Source organism: Engraulis encrasicolus, chromosome 2 (genome assembly GCF_034702125.1).
Source record: "Engraulis encrasicolus isolate BLACKSEA-1 chromosome 2, IST_EnEncr_1.0, whole genome shotgun sequence".
Taxonomy (NCBI): domain Eukaryota; kingdom Metazoa; phylum Chordata; class Actinopteri; order Clupeiformes; family Engraulidae; genus Engraulis; species Engraulis encrasicolus.
The window spans coordinates 43,788,752-43,809,713 of NC_085858.1; the positions used below are offsets into that span (position 1 = coordinate 43,788,752).

Here is a 20,962-nt window from a genome sequence, read left to right on the forward strand (position 1 = left end):
ATCTGCCAGTAGATTATCACAACGCTGAAACCATGAAACGTTGATTATGTTCAAGATGCTGTTTGTCCTGCACATTCATTATAGTCCACTGTACTAGCAAACTCTATGTCATAAACGCAGAAGTGCGATTTTTTTTTCTCCACAATTTATCTGCGTGCCCACGGGCGTTTGGGGGTGGATATCTGTCTAATACTACCCATGGACACACATCAACGCGCATATCTATAGGATATTCAGTGAATATTACATTATATTCCTTCCAGGTGCGTGTGCTAAGAAAAACCGTGTGCACTTCTGCGTTTTGAGTCGTTCCAACAGCGACGACAGGTTGGAGCGTTTTCAAGATCTTCACTTTGACGGGCGTTTGTGTTTTCTGTGTTTTGAACTCAAGAAAACGCCGTCGCCGGGGGCATGATAGGCACATCTGTGGAAATGTTCTACATTTTCCTATTACTATCGTTGCCATGGGCACGTAGCCTTAGCTACACTATTTGTTGTCTACGACTGTGTGTGACAATTTCGATTGCAATCTGTAGAGTGTCCAAAGGCAAAAAGGTACTTGGTATTGCTTAAAGCCCCATTACAGTATAGTGTTTGAGAAAAACCCTTCCTCCCCATCCCACATCCCGTCCCTGATTATGCTGCACTGGTTCCTGACGTCTTTGCCAGTGCGGTGGACATCCGCATCCTGCATATATTAACCATGTGTAGCTCACTCTTGCATAGACACCCCCCCCCCCCTCCTCTATCTCTCTCTCTCTCTCTCACATACACACACACCCATACACACATACAGTACGCACACACCAAATTCTAAAGTGTTAATTGTGCTCCGTCCCCCAGAGTTGTCCCTGATCACGCTGCACTGGTTCCTGACGTCCTTTGCCAGTGTGGTGGACATCCGCATCCTGCTGCGCATCTGGGACCTGCTGTTCTACGAGGGCTCCGTCGTGCTCTTCCAGGTCACACTGGGCATGCTCAAGATCAAGGTGACTATTGACTAGTGGTGTGGATTGGCACTGCCCTCACGATCTGATTCGATCACAATTCGGGAGGTTTCGATTCGATTCAATTCTACAATGCATTGCAATGCATTACATTTCTACTGAAAGCAAAGCAACTGTTTCATCAGTTATGATGAGGTAATACAATTAGTCAGACACTGAACAACAATTTATTGGCTGTTTACTGTATCAGTCTGTATCAGTCTTGCAATGCTTTGAAGTACTTTTATTTAATTTAATTCATTTGCTCCCGAAATATCCACGGAAGTAATTGAAATTTAAAAAAATGACAGCATCGATTCTGGAACTTGGCGCATTGAATTGGATCGTCCATGCCCCGCATTGGATTGCATCGCCGGATCGATCATTTTTGACACCACTACTGTTCATCCAGTCGGCTCCTCTGGCCCGCCCATGAAACTGGATTGTTTTCCCCTCCGAGTGCTCCATCGGTGCCAATCACTGCCAGTCATTTGGCATATTGATTAGCTAACGTGGGGGAAAACAAGCGATTTCATGGGCAGGCCCAGAGTTGCCGACTGGGTCTATCACAGACACCCTTTCAGTGCTCTGTACTCTGACTCTGACCTATCACTTTCTGTTGCTCTCTGTTGCTCTCTCTCTCCTCTCTCTCTCTCTGTCTCACTTGACTTGTCAATTTTTGTGGACTTTGACCTCTCCATTTCTTTTTGTTCTCTCTCTTTCTCGCCCCCTCCCTTCCTTTTCCCCTCTGTCTCTTGCTCTCTCTCTCTCTCTGGGTGCATTCCAATATGTGGGCTCCCGTCCTCCACTTGTGCTTGTGGCCCTGCTTTTTGCTGTCCTGCCCTGCCTCCGTGGAGAAAACAGAGTTTTCCCGCTGTCAGCCTAGCCACAACAATTTTTGGGGAACTGTTCTTCATTCACCATCCCCATTGCAAATGAGGAAATGACATTAGAATTGTGCTTTGACAAGATATTGAATTGTTTTTTTGTGGTCAGTGATGTCATCAAGCAGGCAAGTGAACAAGGGAGAACGGAAGTCCGCATATTGGAATCCACCCTCTCTGTCTCTCTCCGTCTCTCCCCATCCCCGTCTCTCCTGTCTCGCGATTCATTTCTCGCTATTCACTAACGACCTAAATTATGACCAGAGTGCATCCACCTTTTTCAGCAGGTATTAACTAATTTATATGCATAACCTGAAGCTGGGTGGGTGTAATAAATGAAATGTCTCTCCCCATCTGTCGCTACTTATCCCTGTAGTGAAGCCCCCGTATGTTGCTCATTCTGCCTGTCACGTCATCGTAATCCTTCATCCTCATCTGTGTACATTACCGTGTGTGTGCGTGTGCGTGTGCGGTGTCGATAAAAGACTCTTCTCTTCTCTTCTCTTCTCTTCTCTTCTCTTCTCTTCTCTTCTCTTCTCTTCTCTTCTCTTCTCTTCTCTTCTCTTCTCTTCTCTTCTCTTCTCTTCTCTCTCCTACCATATGAAGTCATAGGTTGACAGTATACCGTAGTTGTAATTCCATAACTAGCTTAGTTGTAACAGGTGTACTACACCCACTATATGATATGAACTTCTATTCTGATTTCCATGAACATAAAGATAAAGAATGTACGCACACTGCTCCCATGTTGCTTTTCTGCTATTTTCAAGATATTCATCTTTATGTTGATAGTTTTGACCCTTTTTGTTCTGCACCTGCTCCTTGGATGTGTGCCCCACTAGCCTAGCCTGGTTCTTACCGGACCTCTGTGTGTGTGTGGCTCTGGAGCCCTCTGGTGGCGTACAACACACACAGAGGTCTGGGAGCATGGAGCAGGATTCCACTTGTCCAGTCAAAAAGTAATTGGAGCATTTATTAGAGATGCACCGGATCCTGATTTTTAGGATCCTGCCGGATACCGGAGCCACTGCTTAAGATCCTGCCAGATCCAGAACCGGATACCGGATCCTACGAAAGTGTTGAAACACATATCCTACTCGCACACATGGGCCCTTTTTATTACGTTGGCTCAAACTATTTTTTAGACTCATTGGCTTACTGCCACACTACCTGCACTGGCCGCTTCCAAAGGGCTTTCACTCCATGCAGCAATTGGGGTTGTGAAAGACTGACTGAAAAACCTAGGCTTGAGATGCACCAGATCCTGATTTTTAGGTAACTGCAGGATCTTGGATCCTGTGCATCTCTAGCATTTATTGCTTCAATATCAATGGCAGCTTGCATTGAGGAGTCACAGGACATACACATATTATAGACTACGTATATTGAGACTTTACAGATCAGCAGAAAACATTTTTGAAGGATCTTGTTGATATTCAAGCAATAAATGCACCGATTATTTTTTGACTGGGGAAAGGGAATCCTAGTGCTACATGCTCCCGACCCAATGGTGGAGCTCACAAAGCTGTGCGGAACTACAGGTCGGGCAAGGCAGCCAGGCAACCACTAGCCTACTTCACTATTCAGGGGTGTGTTTCTCAAAAGCGTCGTTGTTAGCCAGTTAGCAACTTGAGTAGTTGTCAATGAGAAATTGCATTGTAAACAACAAAGTAGCTAACATAGTTAGCAACTATTGTTTCGAGAAATGCAACCCTGATTTCCTATACGCCACTCACCAGGAGGAGGAGCTGGTGTCGTCGGAGAACTCGGCGTCCATCTTCAACACGCTGTCGGACCTGCCCAGCCAGCTGGAGGACGGGGCGGCGGTGCTGGGCGAGGCAGTGCGGCTGGCCGGCTCGCTGTCCCAGGACAACCTGGACGCCCAGCGCCACAAGCACCAGGCCTACATCCTGGCCGAGCAGGCGCAGCTCAACGGCAACAGCCACCACCTCCACTCCCACGCCAACCTCAACGCACACCTCAATAAGGCACGTACAGTATTAAATACTCACCACCTCAACTCGCACTCCAACCTCAACGCACACCTAAACAAGGTACACGGGGTGACATTACATTACACTACACTACACTACTGTACATTGCACTGCACTGTCATTCTGTTGCGTGTGACACACCACAGCCACCACCTCAACTCCCACTCCAACCTCAATGCACACCTCAACTCCACCTCGCACTCCAACCTCAACGCACACCTAAACAAGGTGCGTACAGTATTAAATACGCACCACAGTCACCACCTCAACTCGCACTCCAACCTCAACGCACACCTCAATAAGGTGCATGCAGTATTAAATACTCACCACCTCAACTCGCACTCCAACCTCAACGCACACCTCTATAAGGTACACGGGGTGACATAACATTGCACTACACTACACTAGTACACTGCACTGCACTGCATGTTATTGTCTTGCGTGTGACACATCACAGCCACCACCTCAACAAGGCTCGTACAGTATTAAATACGCACCACAACCACCACCTCAAGAAGGTACGTATAATATTAAATACATTACTCACCACCTCAACTATCACTCCAACCTCAACGCACACCTCAACAAGGTACGTGAGGTGACATCACATTACACTACACTGCATTGCACTGCACTGCACTGCACTACACTGTCATTCTCTTGCGTGTGACACACCACAGCCACCACCTCAACTCACACTCTAACCTCAATGCACACCTCAAGAAGGCACGTACATTATGAATGACGCACCACAACCACCACCTCAACAAGGTACGTGGGGTGACATTACACTACATTACGCTACATTGACATTGCACTGCACTATCATTCTCTTGTACGTGACACACCACAACCACCAGACCTCAACTCGCACACCAACCTCAACGCATACCTCAACAGGGCACGTGGGGCGACATTACAGGGGTTAGACAATGAAACACCTGTTATTTTAGTGTGGGAAGTTTCATGGCTTTAGTGGACCAGCCTGTTGGCCAATCGTCATTAATTGCACATTGCACCAGTAAGGTGAAGTGTGAAGGTTCAATTAGCAGGGTAAGAGAACCGTTTTGCTCAAAATGTTGCACTGCACACAACATTATGGGTGACATATCAGTGTTCAAAAAGGAGAAATTCTTCGTGCGCGTGTAACTGTTGCATCTGTGACCGAGACAGCAAGTCTTTATGATGTATCAAGAGCCACGGTGTCCAAGGTAATGTCTGCATGCCACCAAGAAAGATGAACCACATCCAACAGGATTAACTGTGGATGAGTTCTGTTAAGCATGATGCACTTTTGGTAGTTTTGTGCCAAGTTACAACAAATGCATACAGTGAAGAGAGTAAGACTGTGATCACAGTATTTATTAGTTTTTCATAAACACATAAGGAAGGGTTCTTTTTTTCCTGGGAGTAGAGCACATTTGTTGATTGGAACCCATCTAACCCATTGATGCCTACAGCACCTGCAAAAAGGGCTTGCTGAATGCCCAAGCCCTTTTAAAGAAAAGTTGCCCTCAGCCTCTAAAAACCTAAATATGTCAGCCTCTGAAGCACATAAAAACATGAAATAAGTTGTATTTGAATGCAAAGACTGTGTTCATTTAGCTCTAAAGATTTCTAATAAAAATGTCTCAGTCATGCAGCTGCAGGCGCCTGGGTCAATGTTGCGCATCACAACATCCAGCAATAATAGGTTAAATATAATTAAACCAGGAAGATGGACACGTTTTGCTGCATGACTATAACTCATATTTTATCCTCTTCCCCCTACCGTACTGCAGGTGGTACGCAGACAGACCCTGCGCAGGAAGTCCACACTGAGCACGCTCCTGTGGGGCGAGGACGACGCGGAGACGCTGAAGGCTAAAAACATCAAGCAGACGGAGCTGGTGGCGGCACTCAGGGAAGCCATCACGCGCACCGCAGAACACTTCCACTGCCTGGACCCCCGCAATGGCAGCATGGTATACACACACACACACACGCACGCACGCGCATACGCACACACACACCAGGACGCACCGCAGAACACTTTCACTGTCTGAACCCCTGCAATGGCAGCATGGTTTACGCACAAGCACGCACGCACTCACACACTCAAGCACGCACGCACGCACACATGCGCGCACACGCACACGCACGCACGCACACACACGCACACGCACGCACGCACGCGCACACACACACACACACACGCACACCAGGACGCACTGCAGAACACTGCCAACACAGTTTCGCTGCCTGGACACCCGCAATGGTGGCACACGCATACATACACACACGGACGCACACACAAACATAGAAGGAGGATGGGGTGGGATATCAGATTTTCCACCACACCCACACTACAGACTCATTAGGCTGGGCCAGTATCTAATTATTCCATACCATGTTCTTTTCCTCAAGTCGTCAACAGTGTTTGTGGAAATGTTGCCAACATTTAGACCCCCACAGGGGCAGCAATCAGACACTTGTACACACACCAGGACACGATATTCATTAGGCTAGATGGGGTGTCTGATTTTCCATAACCTGCTATGCGCTATGCTTTTTTTTTGTAAAATATTGCCCATTGGCACCAATGTCTGTAAGAAAAGTTGAAGCTCTCGTGCATTTTTGTCTCCATATCTTTTTCTAGAGCAATTTGAATGTTTTTCTTCCTACACCCACACAAAAAAAACTGACCTGAGCAATGGAAATGAATGAAGAAGACGCCTCAGCTCACCTCTGAAATGTTCACATTACAACACACACTATACATAGACAATAGTTGAAGTGTGTTGCTAAATATCTACATAATTAATATAAACTGGTTTTAAAATGAATTTCATCGACTCGTGATTTCAGTAGATATTTAGCCTGACATTTCAAATTTGGTCCTTTATGATTAATGTGTCACTTCATATTCACAGTTTTACTCAATTTTTTGACAGGGGTGGGCGTGTTCTCCATTGATTTGCATTGTACCTGCACTATCTATCTACACAAGATGGTGGCTGCTCTTTCCGTTTTCCAGTGCTGTCGCAAATTGCTGTGTCACCTCTAGTCTAAAGACAAAGGGGGTATAGTCAGTCTGGACTGGTGGCGGGCTGGTTTTCCATTGGTAAAGGGTTGATTTTAATGGGTTACAGTGGGTGGGCGGGGGCTTGAGGGGTGTGTTGACCATTTTTGTGGACGTATAGACCATGCAATGGTTCAAAAAGAGATTTTAGAAGTCAAAAGTCTAATGTTCTACCTCTGTGGTTCTTGCGTTTGTCTCCCTGTTCCTTAGGACCTGACTCCAGATTACTCCATGGAGAGCCACCAGAGGGACCACGAGACCTTCCTGGTGGTGTCTCGTAACCGGCGGCGACGAGCCAAAGCCTTGCTGGACTTCGAGAGGCATGACGACGATGAGCTGGGCTTCCGCAAAAACGACATAATCACGGTGAGCAAACGCAGAAATTACCTAAATTAGCAACCGTGAAAGAACTGTTTCCCTTAACATTGTTGAACTTTGATTAGGCGGTTGTACATTTACCATCTGAGAATTATGTTCACCAATGTGTTTCATTATATTTGTTTTAAAATTGTATATCTTTTTGTTAAGCAAGCCAGCCTGTTCTCTCTCTTCCCCAGATCGTGTCCCAGAAGGACGAGCACTGTTGGGTGGGAGAGCTAAATGGATTGAGAGGTGAGCTGCGGGAGATACAGTATCTGGTAACATTTTATTTTAGCATTACATTTATTAACACTAATACACAATTTGCCTGTGTAAGTAACTCGTAAGGCATGTACTAAGCAAAATCAAACATTTGTTAAGCATTTATTTGCAAATGTTTTGTACATACACAATAAGAGATTTATACCAATTTAACCTTAGTACGGACCTAGTAGGCCTTAGTTTTACTTAGTAAATGCCATACAAGCTACTTATGCAGGCATGCATTAACATTGTATGTATTAGTGCTAATAGATGTAACGCTAAAATAAAGTGTTACCCAGTATCTGTATCTATGTAACTACCTGATGGCTGTTTTTTTTTTTGTTGAAGTGGAAATTGTTGTGATATGATGCTACAGTGACATCAAAGTGAAATTGGTGTGAGATGTGACTATTTGCGTTTTCACTTTAGGTTGGTTTCCTGCTAAGTTTGTGGAGATCCTCGATGAGCGGAGTAAAGAGGTTGGTATTCTCTCTGTCCTTTCCTAATGCAATTGCACCTGATGTGTACCATCGTCCATTGGACCATGGAGTCTCTGGTGACATTGAAACGGCAAAAGCTGATCTAAAATGTTTATACTGTACCTCAATCTTGATTGTTGCACACTATTTTTAAACGATTTGGTTTTTACAAAATATATTTTTGTTGAGGTAAATCCATCAAATCCAGGTGCCCTTGCTAAGATATATTTATATAGGTCTAGCATTATCATTGTTTTTAGTTCCGTCTGTCACGTGAACTCAGAAGTGAGTGCTGTCACATGGATGGCAGAGTTAAAGGTGTTTATGGATGTTGAGAGAGTGTGTTAAAGCTGTACAAGGCTCTCTCTGCCTAGTGTACCTACTATTTTATTAATAATATTATTACATTATTACATTACATTTGGCAAATGCTTTATAACCAAAGCGACTTTCCAAAGAGGACATAATCATAGCCAACATCGCTAGCATCGCCCCCTAAAAGTGACGCAACGCCTTCAGCGTTGCCTCTAGTCAGGAAAGGAACAATACAAACACGATTCTGAGCTCCCGAAAAAACAGGAACTCCTCCCATTTTGTCAGGAAGCAAACAACCAATAGCAAATTAAGGGTGGTTGGTCAACCATACCGTTTGGGAAATGTTAATTGTTATGCTCTTGGTCAGACGAAGTCTCGAAGAGATTTGAAAGTCGATGATAATCAGGCCAGTGATTATGTCCTCTTTTGAAAGTTGCTTTGGTTATAAAGCGTCTGCCAAATGCAATGTAATAATATAATAATTACATTACATTACATTACATTGCATTTGGCAGACGCTTTATAACCAAAGCGACTTTCAAAAGAGGACATAATCAAGCCAACATCACAAGCAAATACAAAGTGCACAGGAGATATACAGAACAACAAGTGCAGTTGCAAAGAGGGTTATTTTTATTTTTATTTTTTTTTATTTTTTTTTTTTTCATAAAGAGTAAATAACGAGTACACACACACACAAGCACACACACACACAAACTAAACTAAACTAAACTAAACATCATGTCAGGAGTCTGCCCTGGGGCAAGGCCAGTTCAAGCATTAGTCTAGTAGATTCTCTCGAAAGAGGAATGTCTTTAGTTGTTTCTTGAAGGCTGCAATAATAATAATAATTTGCGTTTGTGTGTGTGCCTGCTCTTCAAGTACTCCATGGCGGGCGATGACTCTGTGACGGAGGCCATAACGGACCTGGTGAGGGGCACGCTGTGTCCTGCGCTGAAGGACATCTTCCAGCACGGCCTGAAGAAGCAGTCCATACTGGGAGGACCCTGCCACCCCTGGCTCTTCATAGAGGAGGTAATGACGGCAACACAAGCAGGGGCCTGTACTGCAATATATAAACTTAATTACAGGCTCATGGCCCAGAGTGGATATATAACAATACATAAATCATCAATACAATACAATGCACATTCATATACAGTATACATGCAAACAATGCTGGTTCAGGAGTAAACCAGGTGAAGTTAAGAGGTAAATTACCTAATAGAAGAGCTTTGAGAAAATGAGGACTCCAGGCTCTTCTATCAGATGATTTACCTCTTAACGTAATCTGGTTTACAACTGAACCAGCTTTGTAGTATAGGCCCCTGGTCAAGACCGTACGTACTGTATACAGTACATGGGGTTATTGAGGTTTTTAAAAGCAAACATCAGGGTGGCCACCAAAGCTAATGTCACAGCTAATTAATTGTACATGTTTCCTTTACATGGAATTCATTAAATAATGACATGAAACAACAATACATTTAATTCATACAGTAGGGGAGTTTTTGTTGCACCACCTGATTTAGCCTTGGTTGCACCACCTGGCTTCTGCTATACAAAACATCAAGTAGTGCAGGTAAAGAAAACTATGAGGCGACGTGCTCTTTGCAAATACCTAATGACCACAGAAATAATAATTAGGTCATCATAATCAGCTCAAACTAAATGCACATATTGACCATTTCAGCAAATCCAGTCTGTTCAAACTAGAAATGTGTTAAGGTCCTATACAACTTCTCCATACTTAATCAAATAGTGTGGATTACCGTATTAGCCCGAATATAAGACGATCCTGATTATAAGACGACCCCCCATTTTCAGGCTCATGTTTTGGAGGAAAACGTTTTTTGAAGACTTAATTTTGTTTCACATTGGAAACTTTTCTCAAAATGCAGTTTTTAATTTGTTGGAAAATCTGAGGCTTTTTACAAAGAACAAATTTCACAATATAATTTTCATGGAATTTCCATGATATATGACTACAGATGGCTACTCATATCCTTTTCCTTTCTTTACTCACTTCACCTGTCAAGCGCCAATAGGCACCTACAGGCTACAGCCGCCTGGGCCCGCCTGTTTAAAGTGCGACACAACATAGCCTACACTCAGAGCACACTCAGAGGATTAGTCTGCGCCAGCCAGGCAACCAGCCCAGTAGAGATAGGCAATCTATTGTGCAATGCAAAGATTTTGCAAAATGCTTAGTTGACAGCAATATCTAACCAGCAGCCGTCTTGCCAAATCGCCGTTCATTTTATGCATCCAAAGTTTTCCGTTGGACTGTAGAAACCGAACGTGACCAAAGGCAGATTGACGCATTGCACTTGAAACCCATGCGCTGCCTATCAGGACCACGTTGACATTAGAAGTCCGCTTGATATTCATTTCGTACCAAGGGTAAAACTCCTAGTGATTTTATATGAACAAGACAATCTCTTGCCCTAACCATTATTCTGTGTTGTTGCATCGTTGCGAGGCATATTGTCAAAGGCACTGCTTGTCAAAGGCGCCGCTTTCTCGCGCACACACAGATGACCATTGATTGGCTGATGACAGCATCCAAAACTTAGCCTACAGGTTGTTCGTCAAATCACCCTTCATTTTTTTAGTTTCTAGTGGTGTTGTCGGCTGACCAGAGAGAACGACCAAAGCTTTCCTGATGAGACTGTAAAACCAAACACAAATAAAAGCAGAGCAATGAGCCGCGATTGACTTGTGTTTTTCCCCTTGCACTGTCGTCCGCATCGCGTTGACATTGACAGTTGATAGACGTGCGGTGCAACAGTCATAACGAAACAAGCATCTGCAAATTTGATATGGACAAAACAAATTCTTAACCCATCCATTATTGAGTTTTGTGGCATTGTTGTGAAGCATAGGCTAATGGCCGCATTCAGGTTAAGTTAAAAAAAAATATATATATATATATTTTTTTTTTACTTTTTTCTCTAGCGCGCGGAAATAAGACGACCCCCCTTTTTAGAGTACTATTTTTATAACAAAAACCACGTCTTATATTCGGGCCAATACGGTATGTTCAGCCAAATGACCATTAACCCACATAGCGGATTTGACGGACTGCAGAAATAAGTTTCATCATAATCAGCCTCGGTCCAACTAAATGCACATTTTGACCATTCGGTCAGTTCAAACTACAGTACAAAATGTCTTCAGTTTTCCCATACTCACACGAATATTGTGGATTATGTTTGGCCATATGACCATTGGCCCACATACAGTAGCTGAGCTGAGATGAATATGTTATAACCTACCTATTCATACTGACCTCTTTGCTCCTCTTTGTGCTGTATGCAGGCTGCCAGTAGAGAAGTGGAGAGAGACTTCAACTCTGTCTACTCCCGACTGGTGCTCTGTAAGACCTACAGGTAAGCACCCAACCAAAGTCGTCATTGACTGTGTGTGTGTGTGCACGCATCAGAATTTGAAATTAAATCAGAGATCCAAGTAAACTCGACGGAACTATTTAATTCTGAATTATTAATTCGAAATTAAAAACAGCATGTAAACTTAGACAATGAATGTGCACAGGCGTTTGACCCTTTAGGCTCACTCAAGCATAGCTTTTTTTAGTCCCCTGCAATGCCAAGGTAGCTTATCTGTATAGCCACTATACTGGTACTATCTGTTGTCCTTTGCCTGTAGTGCATTTCACATACAGAGGCAGGTCAATGTGCTCCATAATGATAGAAACATGCTTGAAAGGGATAAGCCACGTCTTTAGACTCGCCGTACTAAGAAGGCCTGATAACCGAGGCCTGACTTGCCCTCCAGTGTGTGTGAGGCCAGTTACACCTCTACTAGAAAGCCAATTGTAGCTGGGAGCTGGCTTCATTCGGTGTAATAATAAACTCAAATAACAAAAAAGGGGTGCACCTTTGAAGAAAAATGTGTCTGTGCAATAAGCATTAACAGTACACACTTGATGGAAGGTGTGCCCCTTTTTTGTTACGTTTGACACCACTCCATAGGTCAGCCCACTGTTTTGATGTATGAGGGATGTAATGGTGGTTGTGTTGTGCTCTCCTGTCTGTCTGTCTTGTCTGCAGGCTAGATGAAGATGGGAAGGTGCTGACCCCAGAGGAGCTCCTCTACAGAGTAAGATTGGTTTTTTTAGATTAGATAAGTTTATTAGTGCCCAAAGATTAGATTCGATTTGGTTTGCATACAAGTGATCTCCACTCGTACAAAACATCTTAAATATTTAGGAAGGACATACATAACATACAAGCATTCCACACTGGACATTTAGGCAATACCACAAGTTGTGAATGCTATTGAAGAGACATGGAGTCGCATAAGGCCACTGTGGAGCATCAATCGTACTGCCAGCCACTCACTTTTTTTATACTGCACTGAGGTGGAATAGTCCTATAACAAAGAGTAAACTGGCCCTCCTAAAGGAAGTCTAAAGCAAATTAAGTCAAGTCAAAGTTTATTTATAATGCACTTTAAAAACAATGGCAGCTGACCAAAGTATCTGTAACACTCAAGTGGAGACACATTTTGACAAATGTTGTGACTTAGTATCTTGTGTCCTCCTATTGAACAATTACACAACAGGATTGTCAAAACCACTTCAGAACGTTTTCCTCAGTTTGCCTTGTTATTTAACTAGGGTACACAACGTCCTTCCATGTCCTTCGTATAGACTTCCGCCTGGGTGCAAGGTTGTGTTTATATATGATAACCTGGTTTAGTCAATACTTTGTTTTGACACACAACAGGGCTTTTATTTTCAGCACGCAGGCTTTTCCAGCAATGCCTGGTAACATGTACCGTATATCCATGTCTACTCTGTCAAGCGTTTGCTTTGGAATATCTCTGAAAATGCGTCAATGAAATTTAACGAAGTTGTGAAAGTGTATGAGTCTCTGTATGTAATATGTTTTAACGATTGGGAGAGAATCTGTGTCTGTAATAGAAGAGTGGAAAGAGTAGAAGTCTGTAGCTCCGTTTTGAGAATTTATTCAGTTCATACTTTTTTTTTCCCCAACATAGTCTTCATCAGATGATACCTGTTGGGTCAAACGTTGTATGACCTGAAAACATTTTCAAAGCGGAGCTACAGGGTGCAGACTTGACTTCTACTCTTTCCACTATCAGATCCACCTCTGTCCTGCCTGCATATGGCCTCAGAGAGGTGGAATGTGCATACTCTTACTCTTGTGAAGATGTAATGGAAGAGTACCTCATTATGAGACTCTGTGGCCTGTGTGGTTTATCTGATGTGCTTAGCGCCCTCTATCTGTGTTGTCAGGCAGTGCAGTCAGTAAATATGAGTCACGACTCTGCACATGCACAGATGGACGTCAAGTTCCGCTCGCTAATCTGCGTGGGCCTCAAGTAGGTGTTTACACACACACACACACACACACACACACACACACACACACACACACACACACACACACACACACACACACACACACACACACACACACACACACACAATTAAAATCTGTTAACCTTAAGATAGCGTACAGTGCCACACACACACAAAGCTTTGGCACAGTTGGCATATTTGCACATAGTGTGTGGTGTGTGCCACACGTGCACAAGGCACATAGTACACACACACACACACACACACACACACACACACACACACACACACACACACACACACACACACACACACACACACACACACACCCCGTGGCATTTTGAATACGAGTTGCAAACAAATTGAGAAGCATATCTGATAATTTTATATGTGTGTGTACCTGTGTGTACTTGTGTGTATGTGTGTGTATATGTGTGTGCGCGTTTATGCGCGCGCGTGTGTGTGCGCATGTTTGTGTTTGCGTGTGTGCATGTGTGCGCGTGTTTGTGTCTGTGTGTGCGTGTGTGCCTGCGTGCGTGCGTGCACGTGCGTGTGCTGTAGTGAGCAGGTGCTTCACCTATGGCTGGAGGTGTTGTGCTCCAGCATCGCGGCGGTGGAGAAGTGGTACCAGCCCTGGTCCTTCCTGCGCAGCCCAGGCTGGGTGCAGATCAAGTGCGAACTCAGGTGAGGACAATGCCGAGGGGAGAGGGGAGGTGCTGTATAGCCTCAGTGAGGGGAGGTGCTATACTGTACTGTGAAGGAGAGGGAGAGGGGAGGTGCTATACTGTATTGAGAGGGAGGAAATAGAATCAGGTTTACCCATAAAAGATGTTTCTTGCAGTGGATTGACTGTATTGGTGTGTACAGTATACCTGTAGTTGCAAAAAGACACTGACATTATTTATTTGCCTTCTCCTCAGGGTTCTCTCCAAGTTTGCCTTCAGTCTCTCGCAAGACTGTGAGCTGCCAGCAAAGAAAGAGGTGAGAGACAGACAATGCCATAAACTCTCCATTCCGTTCTGTTGTCTTCTGTTCCTTGTTTGTTTTTGACTCATCGTCTTGGGCCTATACTACAAAGCTGGTTCAGGAGTAAACCAGGTTAAGTTAAGAGGTAAATCATCTAATAGAAGATTCTTAAGAACACGAGGACTCTAGGCTCTTCTATTAGATGATTTACCTCTTAACGTAACCTAGTTTACTCCTGAACCAGCTTTGTAGTATAGGCCCTTGTTTTTTAACACGCATGCACACACTCAAAGCTCCATATCCATAATGTGTGGGTGTCTTGTCTGTCTTGTCTGTCTGAGTGTGTGTGTGTGTGTGTGTGTGTCTGCTGTTCCAGAAGTCAGCCATTCTGAAAGCTGAAGTGGTGGATGTGTTGGTTCAGCACCACCTCTTTAGTTGGGACCTCTAGGTAAATGGCTGCCCACAGTGGCAAGAGACGCCAGAGGGCTATACCGTAACACTTTATTGACGCCGGCGTCATACGTATGACATAACAGTGTCATAATAGTGTTTAACACTATATATAGTGTTGCATTATGTTATAAACATAATGCAAATGTCATAAATGTGTTATGGCCATGAAAAGTTGACATTGTTGGGTCTGTCTTTGTCATAACCGAATTTCACTTGAAGAAAGTCATACAATGTTTATGGCACATACATGACTGCATTATGACAATGTTATGACACCGTTATGTCATAAAAAAAGTGTTACCGGCTATACTAAGAAGCTGATTAAGGAGTTAACCAGGTTAAGTTAAGAGGTAAATCATCTAATAGAAGAGCCAGGAGGACTCATTTTCTCTTAAGAACATGAGGACTCCAGGCTCTTCTATTCGATGATTTCCCTCTTAACGCAGCTTGTTAGTATAGACCCCAGCTCAGTAGTTACTACCCATCTGTTGCCCCTTTAAAAGAAACAGATGTAGTTTTTTTAGTGCTAGTAATGTAGTACTGTTACTAGTAACGTACTAGCCACGTCCGTGGCATTGCACCATGAAATGCATGTTATCATGCTGTGCTTTGATGTAAACTCAGTGCATGATCAGAGACATAGCTGGTCTGAGTAGCTTTAGACTAGCATTGCTCTTTGTATTTCTGTTCAGGTTGTCGTCTGGTCTAGTATTAGCCCTGTGACCAAGTCCTCACTTGCAGGCAGCATACTCGAAACGCATTTGTTCATGTGGATCATCATCTACTCAGGAAACCCTGGCCAAACGATGCTCCATTCCACACCCAAAGCCTAGTTTACTTTTAAACACGGTGGAACAAATACATTTATTTTCTCGTGTTGTGGACAGGCGTTAATACCTACATACTACATGAGCTTATTAAATTCGGTCCAACACATTTTTGACACCTCTGATTTGGTAAGATGACTTGCGATTTCGAGTCTTGATGTTTATTATTCTGTGTGCACTGTGTTGATTCTGCCATGGAGACAGGGGCGAGTCTCTGTAAATACTAAAGCTGCTAGCCTGCCTGGGTTGAATCTTGTAATGCTGTTTGCCAAAGGCAGCTTTAAGTAAACAAGGCACTGCTCGTGGGTCGTCGTCACTGTCACGTCTCCGTGCCATGTTGACAGCTTAGAAATGTTAAGCCACTCACCTTTGAACTTGCTTCCTCCAGACAACCTAGCCTTGTCTGTGGACAGAATATCAAGCTTGCAATGTTTTGGTGATCGATCGTCCCTGCACCCTCAGACCGCCAAAGTCTCAAACTTACTTGTGAGAAGTAGGTTCAGGAATGAAGTTAAAGTTTGGTTTCCCCCAAAGAAATTCGGAATTTACTTAGTTCACTGGTTACAAGAATCTTTGAAGCACGTCTCTGGTGCTCTGTTGAAAAAAAAAGAATGACTCGCACTGTTGCACAGTAACCGTTTAAATGAGGTAAATTATAAATGGCTCATATTTGATACCACTTGAGATTAAGCTTGGAATTGGGTGGTAGAGTTCATGAGAGCAAATGGTTAAAGAGAAGGGTACGTTTGCGCTCTCGGAGATGCCCTGCCACAGCATGGCATCTTTAACGTCACACACAAGCCAACGAGTCCATAGCCCATCATCACACATCACTGATTGCTGGTTGATGGACTGTCTGACATCACTGATGGCTGGTTGATGGACTGTCTGACATTGCTGATGGGGGATAGTGCAGCTTCACGTGCATGGTAGCCTTGACTGTTGAAAGTACATGAATGTGTAGACCTATAAAGGCATAAATGCATTGCAGTAACATTCTTTATCGCTCGCTCTCCCTCTCTTTCCCTTTTCCTTTCTCTCTCTGTCTAGGAGAAGGAACAGAAACCACTGAAGGAGGGAGTTCAGGACATGCTGGTGAAGCATCATCTCTTCAGCTGGGACATTGATGGCTAACGCATGGCACAGATGACACTCACTCACTCACACATCCAAACACTGGCCAAAGCATCCCCACATTCACTCCTACTCCAGACCAGCGTTGTTGAACCACGCACCTTTATTCTTCACACATGGAGCAACACCTGCAGAACCACATGGCACACAGCACAGCATGCCAGGTCTTCTTCTTACAACACTTTAAGTAAGGACACATACAGTAGTAGGTCACAATGATCTTCCAGTCACATTTTGTTATGCCAAAAACAACTGAATTGTCTCTTAAATGCCTTACTCTGTGTAAAAAAGTTGGTCCTTCCAAGGATGAAGATGGGAACACAGACTTTTAAGTTGTGAAGAGACCAGTGCTATACAGTGAATGCGTTTATATGCAGTGAAGTATCCCGAATTTGAGGCTTATGCCGGTTATGATCATATTGGAGATGAGGTGTTTATGTGAGCACAGAGCGTTATATCCCAGTCTACATTCTTGGCCGTTATAGAATTCTCCTCAAATGCATGTAGCCTGGATACCAGCGACAGCGTTCTATGGGAAGCCCCTGTATTCGGGATAAGGTGTTTAGCGTCAGTATCCTGGCTGCTGTCGGAATATTCCACGTAGCATATCCCGATTTCTCAGTATCCTGAATAAGGGCTTATGCGGGATACTGAAGTCGGGAAAAGGTGTTTATATGCTCAAACGCAAATTCGGGATACTTAATATCCCGCTCATATTCGGGATACTGGGCAGCATGTAAACGCACTCAGCGCAGTACATTCTCCAGATGGTAAAGAAGTCCAGGATCATACTCAAACCCACCTCTGTTACATACAGTAGTCAATTGCATCATTGGCCATGTGTAGAGCTGGGTGTAGCTGAGTGATGCACATCACAGGCAGGGGTTCAAACAGGGCACTGACCTCAATCACCTCTTTTTAAACTACTGGTGGTGTATTACCAAATACACAGCAGGGGGGAATGTGGGTTCCATCAACTAAAGACCGTCCCTGCCCAACACCCTTTATTACTCTTTGCTGATGATCCCAAACCTGCAACGGACAGAAGTATTACAGTATATGAAGGGTAGGTGTCTGTTTCTGTTCACGTCTATCAAGTCCCGAGACCACTTTTAAGACCAATTAAGAAAAACTATAAAGAATGCTTGAAATAGGTCAATGTAGAAGTCTTTTTAAGTTAGGTTATCTTTCATGAAGAATGACTGACAAAAAAAATGAATTCAATTGTTTATTGTAAGTCCTTGTATTACAGATGAAATATCACTTGATCTGGAGTCTTTCCTGGAGTTTTTCCTCTCGTCTGTCCTAAATGGTTCCACACACTTTCCTCCTTACTTAATCATGTATAATATTTGTACATTTTTTGCAAATGTAGTTTAATGTATCAATAATCTGATTTATCGAAGTGGCTTATGAGAGCCATTTTTTGCTCGTGGGCTTTCACCCATCACCGAACAGGTGATCTTTGCTGCTCTATTAAGACTCCGGGTCAACCATTGTGTTTGGTTGTTTTTCACTGTATGTCTCCGAATAGGCAAATGCCAGTCCACAAGTATCTTCTGTATGTTTTTTTAGTCAAGTATCATCTGTTGTCTAGCTATTCCACACTCTTAACACTACGGCAGCATTCCAATATGTGACCTCACGTCCTCCACTTGGGCTTGTGGCCTCACGTTTTGCTGATGCCCTGCCCCCGTGGAGAAAACAATTAAGTTTTCCCGCTGTCAGCCTAGCCAAAACATTTTTTGGGGGACCATTCTTCATTTACCATCCTGTTTGAAAATGAGAAAAGGACTTTACAATTGAGCTTTTGCAAGATATTGTAATATAATGCTGTTGTCAGTGATGTCATCACGACGCATTACTTCCTGGTACAAGGCCACAAGCACAAGTGGAGGGCGCAAGGTTCCTCATTGGAATGCACACTACTTCTCCTGATATAGACCCAGTAGGCAATTCTGGGTCCACCCATGAAACTGCTTGTTGTCCCCCTCGTTTGATCCCCCCGCTGTTTGTAGTGGCTAATCAATATGCCGAATGACTGGCGGTGATGGGCACCGCACGCCCAGCAGGTGGAGCCACCAGAGGGGAAAACATGCCGTTTTTATGGGCGGGCCAGAGGTGCCGACTGACTCGGAATGCGTTCCAATATGCGACCTTGCGTCCTCCACTTGTGCTTGTGGCCTCGCCCCGCCTCCTGGCCCCTCCTCCGTGGAGAAAACAATTAAGTTTCCCAGCAGTCAGCCTAGCCACAACAACTTTTGGGGGACTGTTTTTCATTCACCATCCCAATTGCAAATGAGAAAATGACTTCACGATTGAGCTTTTGCAAGATATTGAAAAGTAATGCTGTTGTCAGTGATGTCATCATGATGTATCACTTCCTGGTATGAGGCCACAAGCACAAATGGAGGATGCAAGGTTGCATATTGGAACGCACCCAATATCTGGTGCTTGATGGCCAGCCCCATTGTGAGATGGGCCAGGTTTTTTGTTTTTTTTCCCCTTTCCCCGCTACAGTTGGTGTAATCAATGTTGGATTCCTGCTGTAACGGTTGATCTGGACCACGAGAGGGCCACAGGGTTCTCGATCGTACCCTACTTAGATGTAGGTCTACAGTAATTAAAATCTACACAATAAAAATAAAAGTAAAGATTTGACTGGAAATTCTGTTTGAGAGCTCCCTGACTCATCAACTGTTGAAGTGTTTTCCAAAGACTGGGTTGCGAGTCCCACAGTTTGGGTTGGGGAATGGTTTTAAGTGTTAGTCCATTTTCACAGCTGTAGTACACGCACAGTAATGAGACAATAAGAGACATCTGCGTAGGCCGGGGGAGGTTGAGAACAAGAGTAGACAGAGTACAATGACTGGGCATAATTTATTTTATTCTCAATAACTTATTCATTGAAATACCAAAGACAAAAACATAGCTGGGTATTCCACATGTAATGGTGTGATGTGCATGTTTCGATTTTGCCAGCAACAAGTCTTTTTACAGTGAACCCTTGCATCAGGTTACAGGTTTCTTTCTGAGATAAGGTGCTTGGTGAATGTGTGGCATGGTTGCTAAAAAAATATGAACATGTTTACCAGTTGCAAAACAAACTGACACACACAAAGGCCTATTCATCACAAACCTCGAGGTACTACTGACCCCAGTGAATCATGTTTTAACAGCAGTGCTGAACAGATGATCATGACGAGTCACAACTCTCCATCGAGCCTTGAAGGATGTACCAAATGCCTCGCTCAGATGCAAGAGCTTACATCAGTGGTTCCCAAACTTTTTCAGAGGGAACCCCCTTTTGGTCTAAAGATTTTTTTTTTCGTGACCCACCCACCAGTCTTAGCCTAGCAATGGGTTTCTAGCAATATTAGCGGACGAACTATTAATGGAAAATCTAGCAATATACTACCGGTATCTAGGAATATATTGCTAGATTTATCATTAATAGTTTGTCCACTAATATTTTATATTGCTAGAAATCCACAGGACAGCAAATACATCTACTAGCTGTAAACCTGTGGATTTCCTGTTTTTATGCCATGTCCCTTTTGTTCGCGACCCCCCTAGGGGTCCCGGCCCCCAGCTTGGGAACCACTGGCTTACATCATCAGGCTCCCTTGGTGGTGTCGCCGCGGTGATGATGAATGCGATTTCATGTTCCCCTGCTAATCATTGCAAAATGACAAGTCACATAATTGCCAAACATAAATAACGTGAACAGCTTTTCTTTTCTCTCTCAAAACCTGGAATGCAATTACGTTGATTAATGATCCAGAGCAAAACAATGACTCAATGTCTCCCTTATATTAAAAAAATAAATAGAAAATCTAAACTAAAGGTTTAATGTATTTGTGCATGAGTCTGCCATGCATGAAACCAG

At 43.7% G+C, this 20,962-nt stretch overlaps 1 protein-coding gene across 4 annotated transcripts in view; it reads left to right on the forward strand.

Moving 5' to 3' along the window:
* sgsm3 (small G protein signaling modulator 3) overlaps positions 1-19,729 on the forward strand; it is a 43,265-nt gene extending 23,536 nt beyond the window's left edge. For all 4 annotated transcript variants that reach the window (XM_063189042.1, XM_063189069.1, XM_063189051.1 and 1 more), the window contains exons 9-21: positions 844-989; positions 3,610-3,858; positions 5,646-5,828; positions 7,136-7,291; positions 7,483-7,537; positions 7,979-8,028; positions 9,226-9,378; positions 11,665-11,735; positions 12,417-12,465; positions 13,628-13,713; positions 14,255-14,377; positions 14,614-14,674; positions 16,990-19,729. In XM_063189042.1, coding sequence (XP_063045112.1) covers positions 844-989; positions 3,610-3,858; positions 5,646-5,828; positions 7,136-7,291; positions 7,483-7,537; positions 7,979-8,028; positions 9,226-9,378; positions 11,665-11,735; positions 12,417-12,465; positions 13,628-13,713; positions 14,255-14,377; positions 14,614-14,674; positions 16,990-17,073 — 1,466 coding nt within the window. In that variant the 3' untranslated portion in view covers positions 17,074-19,729. The remainder of the gene's footprint in view (positions 1-843; positions 990-3,609; positions 3,859-5,645; positions 5,829-7,135; positions 7,292-7,482; positions 7,538-7,978; positions 8,029-9,225; positions 9,379-11,664; positions 11,736-12,416; positions 12,466-13,627; positions 13,714-14,254; positions 14,378-14,613; positions 14,675-16,989) is intronic.
* The last annotated feature ends 1,233 nt before the right edge of the window (positions 19,730-20,962 follow it).